This window comes from Salvia miltiorrhiza, chromosome 2 (genome assembly GCF_028751815.1).
Source record: "Salvia miltiorrhiza cultivar Shanhuang (shh) chromosome 2, IMPLAD_Smil_shh, whole genome shotgun sequence".
Classification (NCBI taxonomy): Eukaryota; Viridiplantae; Streptophyta; class Magnoliopsida; order Lamiales; family Lamiaceae; genus Salvia; species Salvia miltiorrhiza.
The window spans coordinates 51,843,238-51,854,641 of NC_080388.1; the positions used below are offsets into that span (position 1 = coordinate 51,843,238).

Consider the following 11,404-nt stretch of genomic DNA (forward strand, 5'->3'; position numbering starts at 1 on the left):
AAAAGAAATATACTGTTTGAATTGTTAGAAACACCGATGATATTGCATTATTGCATTTTTTTTTATCAAGCAAAGTTCCATTGGAAAAAAAAAACAACGGTACCAGAGGTACCAAGGAGTTACACACTTCTGAAAATTAAGTCATCATAACTCCACAAGGAAAAATCCAAATCCTTATCTAAAACACCAAACATTCTATTCCAACACCAAGTTCTAGCTTTTAACTCCAGTATCAAATCTTTAACTTCCCAGTCTTTTCCTTCGAATTTTTTGTCGTTCCACTTCTTCCATAAAATCCAACAACATCCAACCCAAATCATCCTAAGGAGCTTCGTAACCTTCTTATTTTTGCCACAGTAGCAGAACATTTTCCAATGCAAACCTATCGTGCAAGGTCGTGCCAAAATGATTCCAATCCATTTCTGTATCTCATCCCAAATCTCTTGTGTTTTAGCACACGAGGTGAACAAGTGGTTAGTGGACTCACCATGTTCATGACAATGTGGGCACTCACGCTCCTCATCTCCCAAGCTGGTGTTCCTCTTACTGAGATTGTCACAAGTCGGAAGCCGATTCCGGAGAATTCTCCACAATGTTACGAAAGCTTTATGCGGTGCGGGCGTTGTCCAAACCGACGCCAAGGACTTCGCGTCTGCGTTCTGACTTTGACAATCACTCCTTCTTGATTTGATAGCAATATAGGAAGATCTAGTGGTGTATTTGCCATCAGGTGCCGCTGTCCAATTCCAGCCATCTTCAATACCTGCAGTCGGACAACAGTTTGAAATAGCATCTGTAAGCAGTTTGAAATATGCATTATTGCATATGTGTCTGCTAATCTAGGAAAAGTGCACTATCTGTGATTATAAAGTTAAATGAGATACACAAATACTCTATAAGTACCAAAATCTACATTTATTAGAGATGATGTCCAAGAATATAAAAATTAGTCATACGTACCAAATACGAAGTACAAATAAATTATTGCATGAAGTGTGAGGACTCCCAAATCCAAGTAAACACTTCTTAGCATTCAAGTAATATATAAACAAAAAATAAAAATATATTTTATTCTATTTTATGCTTTTTTTTTATTGGGGGTATGGGGAGGAGGAGCACTGGGGTTTGAACCCTAGATCTCATTATTCGTAGACAGGAGGTCACACCGCTTGGTGTCCCCTTGGGGGCGATTCTATTTTATGTTAGTCTCTAATACTGCATAAAATATCAATAAAAGAATATAATGATGAGGATGAAAGTTGGCACTCTGAGAAATCAGACCAAATCATTGAAGATTAGATCAAATATCCTCTGAGTAGCGAATATTATACTGCCACCATTCACAAATATGGTGTGTTTATTACTGTCCGTTCACAAAATTTGTGTGTTTTTCTTTTCTAGAAATCTCTTTTATACTTTAAACCTTATTCACTCAATATTTACAAAATACTCATCTTTTACTTTTATAATTTGATGGGTCCAATACTACCCTTTAACACTACAATCACATCTTTCAACTCTTTTATTAAAACATGTGCCCTCCCCTCCACCACACACTCTTTGTGGATGGAGGGAGTATTAATTATGGTTAGAGAAATTACAAGTCAGGACAATAAAAAGAAGGTTAAAGAACTAAAGATGAAGATCAAATCTGAGTGCAAAAGGCATTGAGTAACAAAATTTTGGATCAGAACCGAGTGGTTAGAGAAAAGATCTCGAGTAAGATACAAAAAAAAAAAGCAACAAAAGCATAACAGTAATGATGCAATCATAATCAAGGGACACTGAAAGCGTTTTGAGGGCACAAGATTAGCTCTGAATGACCATTTTGCTAGCCATAAGATAGTTTCAGTGCCAACACGTGTCAACCATTCATTTACATTTCGAGGAATATGCTAATGGGATTCAGTTAGAGGATATCTTTGAAGATATGATGTCGAATAACATTACTACCATGCATAATACACGTGAAGATCTGAAAAGACGATGACGGCCCTCTGTATAAAGACGATCATACTTAAAAGAACGGAAATACTCTTCCGTGTACACAGCTGAAAAGATGAGTTTACCCTTGATTTAGTAATATCTATAAGAGGCGTTAAGTTCTATGTAAAATTCACGCACTCTCAATACTTATACTCAAATTCTTGCCATTTGAATATAAGAGCAAAGCTTTAGTAGTTTCATGTATTCTTTATTTCCCTGTTTTCAAAAATTCAACTTTCAATTTTCAACTTTCGACTTTAGTTTTCTCCTTAAAGTTACTATTACCGGTCTAATTATCTGTGTTATGTATTTAGGGGGGTGTATTCGTTCAGGAATTTTATAGATTTTTAAAATCAAAGGATTTTAAAAATCTATGGATTTCACATAGATTTTTTCGTGTATTTTGGAATTCTAATAAGAATCTACACAGATTTTTGGACGAATTTTATTATGAATTTGACGTGATTTTTACGGATTTGAAATCAAAAATTCCAGCATCCGTTGGCTCAAGCGAGCGTTGGACCCAGCGCCCAGCAACCGCTGGAAGCCCCGCTGGCTTCTTCTACCTGCTAAGAAAACATGAAGAATATCAAGCATAAGAAAATTGAATATTTGAATTTGAATTGCATTCAACGTAGAGAGAGAATTTCTATGTCAATTAAGTGAATAATGAGTAATCTATTTTATTTGTACATGAATACCCTGACTATAGATAATAAGCCAAATTTAATACCAATAATACGATTAGCATAGGCAACTTACCCAAAGCCTCGTTAAGGCAAAAATCTAATAGGAAAAGATGCCTTATGGCTTATAGGGTGTGTTTATTTTGATGGAAAAGACGAAAAAAAGTATACTTTTTATTCATTTTCCATCATTTTCATATGTATACTATGATGAAAATTTTTCTTCGGGGCATGGTGAAATATTTTATCGGACAATTCTTTTTCACTCATTTTCTCTTCAATGTTGGATACTATTATCCTAGGGTAGGGTTGTCTCAACTTTTAATCTCTAATAAACATATGATAAAAAAAGAGAAAAAATATTTAATTTTTAATTAATTATTAATTTTTTTTATCAATATAGTTTATAAACTATAAGTATTTTAATTTGATAATTTTAATGTATTTTTGAATTCATTTGCATATATATCCTTATTTTTATGTCGAAAAAATATATTTATTTATTAATTTATCTGTTATTAATTTTTTTTATCAATCTACTTTATAGAGCATAAGTATTTTAATTTTGTAGTTATAATGTATTTTCAATTCATTTGCATACGTTGAATTCACTCACAATAAATAGGGGATGGAAAACGATTTGAAAACATGAAATAAATAAATTGTTCAACAAAAGACAAATGTAAAACAAAGTGCAAGTGTAATTTTGTTTGTTCCAAAACATAACATAAATAAAATAGTTCAACATGTCCACATACGTAGAAGTGCTGCTGAGGGTAGCTGTCCCGACCGCCTCAGTATCTCCTCGAATTGAGCCATCCGCTGCTCAATGGCCTCACATGCTGCTCGTTCGGCCTCATATGCTGCTTTTTGGGCCGTAATTGCTGCAGCCCTATCCTCGTCAGCCTTCAGGAGACGCTCCTCCAACGTGGAGATCCGAGTCTCATACATCCGCTGATACATCCGCCGAGTCTCATTAATCATACTTCATTAAACACCTATAAATTAATTAAAGTTAATTATAATCTAACAAATAATTAATAAAAAATAAATAAATAAAAGTCTATTAAGAACGAGAGCGTACGGTGGTGTTCGGCGGCGGAGCGGTGGGGCGGCGAGAACAGCCTGAAATTATGGAAAGAGATAGGAAGAAAGTGTGTGTGAGAGAGAGAGAGAGAGAGAGACAAAAAGAAGGAATGGTGGAGGCTTACCTTGACGGAGGTGGACAATGGGGGCGACGACGGCGACAGCGGCAGCAGGGTGGGCAGGGGGCAGGGGCGGGGTGGGCGGGCTGGGCGGGCGGGCGGGCGGAGGGTTGCTGTAATCTACTGCTGCTAGGGCTGGAAGCCCGATTTTGGGCTTTAAAATTAGCAACGGTAATGGGCCGCCGCTAAAGCCCGACCCGAGATGGTTCCCGGCGGCATTTATGACCGCCGTTGATCCTCGGCGGCTTTTTGCCGCCGCTGATGTAAAAAAAATGAATATTTGTGACGGCCAGGATAGTTACCGGCGGTGAAACCGCCGGAGATCGCCGACGGCTAGTGTGCCGCCGCTAATTACGCCGCATATTTTAAAAAATGGGTCGGCTGGCTCCGCCATCGGAGAGCCGCCGGGAATCTCCGTCGGCGATGAAGCCGCCGATGATTTTCGCCGAAAATCAGGCGTTTTTTTGTAATGAGGGATCAATATCGAGGTATAAACGATTATGGCTCTAAATGAGGCCGAAGCTTCTAAATTATTTGAACATGTACTCCCTCCGTCCCGCGAAACACGAGTCATTTTTTTGGACAAATTTTTTTAAAAAATACTACTAGTATTTAGTGTTAAGTATGGTAGGTGAAAAAGTAAAAATGTGAATAAAAGAAAAATATTTGCCATATTAGAAAACGTAATAAATTTCGTAGGACGACCTAAAAAGGAATATGACTCATGTTTCATGGGACGGATGAAGTATTTTGACATTATTTCTTCTTTTGGCAGGGTTGATAAAAGAATGAACCCACATAATCACACGTGACATGGTTGGCTTCGATAACAATGAATGGAGAATACAAGTCATCCAAGAGGAGATCCCACGTGGTGCTCGGGATCTGAACGTCATCTCATCAAGAGAGTGTACTATAACAACATTTCGCAAAGAATACGCATCCTCGTTTCGACAGTACTAAGAGCATCCGCATTGGGGGTTCCTTGATAGCCTACTTGATAGTGTTTGTGTTATTGAGTAGGTAGTGCTGCATTGGGGTTCCTTGATAGCCTACTTGATAATATTAGTTTTGATTTTATGTTTTTCATTTAAATTTTATTACATAATTTAAATAGCATATTTTTGTAATAGTTAAATAATGGATTAAACATAAATTTAAAATTACTTAAAACATTAAAAAAAATACATAAAATTCGAATAAAATTCGAATTTTCGAATTTTTTCTTTTTTCCTTTTTTTTTAAATTGGGCGCGTGCATTGCACGCGCCATCTCCTCCGCCCTTCGAGCATACTCGATAACTCGAGGAGTCCTCGAGGAGCTCCACGCCGCAACGCCCTCCTCGACGCCCAGTGGCTCCTCGAGGAGCCACTCGAGTACCCGCGTTGCGGGTGCTCTAAGGTGAAGATAGACAAAATAATTAATTATTAGTCAGTTTAATTAAATTCCTATTATAATTATAACTAATAACCTACATGGTGCATAGGGCTGTCGATCGGTTCGGGTTCGGTTATTCATACCCGAATTTTCGGTTACTCGAACCCGAAATTGCCATATTTCACTAACCGTTCCCGAACCGTTTTAGGTGTTCGGTTAATTAAAATTCAAATAATTTGCTAGATAAAAAATTTGAACCCTAGTCTCCAGAAAATACACAAAGCAACTTATCCACTAGACTAAAGCTCATTCTTATACTTTAAATATATCATAATTTTATTTTACGTAAGAATCGATTTTTTTTATTTAAAAATAAATAAATTAATGAATTAATAATTAAAATGTATATAAAATATATATTAAATAATTTATTAAATAATTTTCGGTTATTTCGGTTAACCCGTTTCGGTTATTGGGTTAACCGATACCCGAAATTTTTCTAAAAATGATACCCGAAACCGAACCGATAATCAAAAAATTCGGTTATTGGATACCCAAACCCAAGAATTTCGATTCGATTAACGGATTATCCAAAATCCGATAATCAATTAGACAGCCCTAATGGTGCATGTGAGTTTGATAAAGACTAATTGATCCCCTTCGTTTGTAGTAGCATAAATAGGGAAATGATTCTCATTGTAAGGACACGTTCATCTGAAATACAAAGTTTTCTCTGTATTTTGTTAAAAAAAAATGAACTTTTATGTTTATCTTGGGAGTTTTTCGTGAATTATCACTTGGAAGAAGGAGAAAGAAGTTCGTGCTCGAATGTGAATCCCTTCACCAAAAGAATCTAGAACTTGTATCTCATTCGTTCGTGATATTCTTTTTTGTTTTAAACACCAAGTTCTTTTTCTTTACTTAGAGGGTGTTTGGCTAAGCTTATTTTAAAGAGCTTATAAGCTCTTGGAGCTTATAAGATGTTTCAAGAGCTTATAAGATGTAATTTTTAAGAGCTTATAAGTTGTCAAAGTGTTTGGATGATTGAGCTTATAAGCTAGAGAGAGAAAATATTTTTTTAGAGAGAGAAAATCGAAGAAAAATGAACTTAAATGATATATGATGGAAATATTAAATTATAGTTGAAAAATATTTGTAAAAAGATTGTTGCATATGAGATTATACAAAAATAAGTTGGGGTAGAGGAACTTATTTTTTGGGAAGCTTATAAGCTCTTGGAGCTTATTTTTTGAGCTTATAAGTTGTTGAGGAGCTTATTTTGCCAAACACTTTGAAGGAGCTTATAAGCTCTTAAACAGCTTATAAGTTATTTTAAGGAGCTTATAAGCTCAGCCAAACACCCTCTTAATCTCACGGGTTTTTGAAAAATACAATTTATGCATTCCCCAAGTTCCTCAAAATCGTCTTCAAATATACCCATTAGAGGATGTGTACGGCAAATGTAAATACCCCTATAGTCATGTAAATAACATCTGAAGAAAAAATTCAATCTTAAGTGAAACACACAATGCGACTTCAATCTTTTTTAATGAAATAATCTTATAAAATCAACAAAGCTTAAGTAATACCTCTCTTCTTTAAATTCACCTACGACGTTTCTAGTGTGAATATGATGTCCATCAGACATACGTAATAGCCCTCTTGTATTTAAATACATATATATTACATTTAAATTAATTAAATAATAATCATGTTATCATGCGATTAAAACTAGATCATAATATTCAAACAAATACAAATACAATTCAATATTCAAATAAAATACAATTCATACGTTATCGGTGAGATTTTAATCAATAATTTTTTGAAAAAGAAAATTTTTAATGTTTCAATTTTACCGCTTGACTTAGGTCTTCTCAATCCTCTTGTATTCAAATCGAATTTAAATAGATAACTTCACCAACTTTCTTAAAAAATGGGGGGGGATGAAATTTCGTATAAATAGTAGACGAAAACATAAAAAACAAAAAGATGAGGGGCTGCTGTTAAGATTTTTTTTTTCTCGCTAAGTACGCGTTATGGACCAATAGATACGGTTGAAGTCTCCCCTTCTAGGCGGCTCGTTGTCGAATTATTGGCCGCACTTCGGAATATACAAATCTACCCCTCTAAAAACATTTTATATCCCAAATGTGAACTTATACTTATTCATAGAGATTTGAAATTTTTTCCCGAATTCTCCTATTCAGATTGACCATCTGTCGATATTAGATTTCTTTTTCAATTTTTGTTCAGAATCTTTTCCTTTCTTCGTTTTGTGTTGGCTCTAAAAAGAATTCATTATTTTTCTATTTTAGACATTGAATAATAGGCTACTTGAAACAGAAGGAAAACACCTTTTTCAAAGTGGATATTGCGAAAGTGTAGTGATTGGATAAAATGTCGTTATTTTGGATATCTTAATTTCCAACCTTAAATAATTAAATTCTATAAGCCAAGGTATGGTGAGCTGGTAAAGTGTATCGATTTTAATTTATTTTAATCGTTGTTAATACACTTATGAACACTTTCAAATTATGTTTGTTTTGAAATAGAAGGCTTTTTTATAAAGTAAGAATTCAATATAGAAGATCATACCATTGAAAAATAGAATTAAAAAGAGTATTTACCTCTCAAAATATTTAAAAAGGAATACTTTCCAATTTATTTTCTTCTTTTTTTTCCAATAATATTGTACCAATAAAAAAATAGAGTGATAAACTATCCAATTTATATAAGGGTGCGTTTACTTTGATGGAAAATGAGAGAAAAAATATATTTTCACCAATTTTCGACAATTTTCACATGTTTATTATGAAAAAAAAATTCTCTGGGCATGATAAAATATTTTCTCTCCAATGTTGGATAGGATAATATTATCCTAAGGTAGAGGTGTGAAAATATTTTTCAACATTTTCTCATCTTTTCATCTCTAGTAAACATATGGTAAAAAAAAATAAGAAAATGATAATATTTCTCATCTTTTCTTATCCATCATTTTTCAATAAGGGTGCGTTTACTTTGATGGAAAATGAGAGAAAAATTATATCATGTTTACTATGATGAAAAATTTTCTCCCGGCAAGGTGGAATATGTTCTCAAGCAGCCCATTTTCACTCATTTTCTCTCCAATGTTGAATGAAATTATCATAAGGTAAGGGTGTGAAAATATTTTTCAACATTTTCCAATTTTGGCCTATCATTAATTTTTGGGTTAAGTATCAAATAAGCCCCTATCATAGTGGCCCTTTTCACGTTGGGCTCCCTATAGTCGAAGTTGGGCCAACTAAACCCTCATACTACCTAAAATCGAACAATCGGGCCCTCTGCCCTAACGGCAAGATGACGCCGTCCATTTTTATTTTTTTTTATTTTAATCGGTGGGCCCCTACCATAATGAAATAAAATTATGGGTGCAGCTTGATTTCAATTGACTTCTTGCAATCGCCGCCTGCAGCTCCTCCATGGTACTATCACTCTTCCCCGCCGCCGTGGGAATGTGGCGCCGCTGGCCACCAGCAGCCCACTGTTCGCCGGCGAGGTCCTCATGGACGCCGACGCTAAGAACTCGCCCCTCCTCCCCCTCATGGCACTCTTCTTCTTCTCCCTCACCCTCAAATTCCCCAAATACGAGTAGAGCTACTGCCGGAGGAACTCGCCGGAGCTCCCCTTGCCCCTGCAGCAACAGAAATGGCTTCACGAATCTCACGTACCTCTTCAGCAGCTCGAATCTCGATTTTCGTTGTTTCTACGCTGTCTTCGAATGCTCATGATCGTCGTCTTCTTCTCTCTCCTTTCCCCGTTTTGGCATCACGAAGAGAGAGAAAGACTTCGATTTCCCTCTCCCCTTCCCTTCCGACACGTGCCGGCTCTCGCCGCCATTGATGATGTTATTTCTGTCGTCTGCGTCGTTGTTGCGATTGTTCTCATCCACGCTTAATAGCTCTTTTATGGAGAGGGTGAAGTTGTCGAGGGAGTTGGTGGAGGAGCACGGCGACGCGGGGAGGTGGGAGAGGAGGTGCCCGTGGAAGAAGATCTCGTCGGCCTCGATCGGAGATAGGTCGATGGCGCCCGCCGCGAACAGCGGAGGACATGATTTATTATTGGTCTCGGATTTCGCGGGGTGGAGGGAAATGGTGAAGGAGAATTCATACGAAGGAGACGACGTCTCGGATTTCGCGGGGTGGAGGGAGATGGTGACGGAGAATTCATACGAAGGAGACGACGAGGCCGAGGGTGGCGGCGACGCCGCCGCGCCGGCGAGGTGTACTTGGTGCTTTGTTGGTTGTACGTCTGCTTCATTAATCCTCAGCATTTGATTTTGAGACCCAACAAAATTCAAGGCTGCTGGGCCTACCGATTAAAATGAAAAAAAATAAAAAACGGACGGCGTCATCTCGCCGTTAGGGCAGAGGGCCCGATTGTTCAATTTTAGGTAGTATGAGGGTTTAGTTGGCCCAACTTCGACTATAGGGAGCCCAACGTGAAAAGGGCCACTATGATAGGGGCTTATTTGATACTTAACCCTTAATTTTTTACCACAAAAATTTGAGTACAACCGAGTGTACCGTATAACCGGGTTGACCCGCACCCAAAATAGTATTATTTATAAAGTTTGGGTCAGAATACGGGTTCGAATCAGGGTGTGGATCGGGGTCTAAGTGAGAGTGCAATCCGATTATACGGTACACTTGGTTATACCCAAAACCACCTCTTTTTTTTTAATACAATTCTCTCTTCTTTCTCCACCATTCTTTCTTCTCTCTCTATATGCGGACAAGCTCGATATCAGGTAGTTGGCCCTCTCTGTGCGATTGTGTGTATAGCAACAAGCCCATTAACGAAAATATATATCGCGCAAAGGTGATCGAGCAAAGCTTTATTAAATTGTGTTTCAAAGATTGTAATGTTGTTTCTAATTTATAATGTTGTGGATTTAATCAAATATTTGAAATTGTCTGATGTCAAATTATTGTAAAAGTGAGTTTGTATTATTGTTGTTCTTGAATTCACAACCAGTTCGATGAATTCGCAACTGAATCGCTAGTGTTGGTTGTGAATTCGAGTTTCAAAGCTTGAATTCACAACTAATTATCTTGGTTGTGAATTTGAATTTTAAAATTAGAATTCACACCTAGAATATAAATTAATTGTGAATTCGAGTTTTAAAGCTACATTTATAACTAGTTGTCTTGATTGTAAATTTAAGGTTTCAAACTAAAATCCACAACTCAAATATAGATTGGTTGTGAATTCGAGTTTTAAAACTAGAATTCACACAATAAATTATCTTGGTTGTGAGTTCGAATTTTAAAACTAGAATTCACAACTAGAAATAGTATTTGTTGTAAATTCGAGTTTTAAAGTTATAATTCACAACTATAAATAGTCATGGTTGTGCTAAAAAATAACAGCTTCAACGGAAAATCTAAAGAATGAGAATATAATTGAGAACTTTGGGAACTTTGTATTAACTTTGAGAATTTGCGTGTGCGTAACGTTTACAATGAGATTTTACATGTATTATAAGCTAGAATCATTACGAATTCTAGTAGAAATAAAACTCCGTTTATACTTATACTAGAGCTATGATTCTTCAAGTTTATCCATATATTCGAGATAATCTCCTACTTTATCGAACACATGATAGTTTTCATGATAACATCGTTGTTATTGGCAAAATTCGGTTGGATCTGCTTCAATCTTCCAATATTCAAGGAGATGTATATTTTTATCCTCATTAGATATTTTTGAAGTCCACTAAAAAAAATACTTCATTCTTCCACCAAATGAGTACCCATTTAGAGATGACACGAATTTTTAAAATTTATTAAGTGTGCGTGAGTGGAATAAGAATCACACTTTTATTGTAAGTGAGTTGTATGAGGCACATTTACCAAAAAAAAGAACATAAATACTCATTTAGTGGACAAAACAAAAAGAAAATATGAGTACTCATTTAGTGGATGGAGAGAGTAATTCTCTTATTCTTGCTTATAATATTCCAAAAAATGAGGATGAGAGAGAAATAGAGAGTATATATATATATATATATATATATATAGAGAGAGAGAGAGAGAGAGAGAGAGAGAGAGAGAATGGTTCAACAGAGAAGCTAAATATTGTGGAGAATAGAGAATTCGTAAAATA

The 11,404-nt window shown here is 35.9% G+C and overlaps 1 protein-coding gene and 1 pseudogene across 1 annotated transcript; both read right to left on the reverse strand.

Moving 5' to 3' along the window:
• Window positions 1-119: 119 nt before the first annotated feature.
• LOC131009702 (uncharacterized) lies at window positions 120-3,623 on the reverse strand. Its single transcript, XM_057937113.1, has 2 exons — window positions 3,431-3,623; window positions 120-763 (listed from the first exon to the last, which is right to left on the reverse strand). Exons 1-2 carry the CDS (start codon window positions 3,621-3,623, stop codon window positions 120-122), a joined length of 837 nt encoding a protein of 278 aa, XP_057793096.1.
• A 5,019-nt stretch (window positions 3,624-8,642) lies between these two features.
• LOC131009703 (BRI1 kinase inhibitor 1-like) lies at window positions 8,643-9,653 on the reverse strand (annotated as a pseudogene).
• Window positions 9,654-11,404: the final 1,751 nt, after the last annotated feature.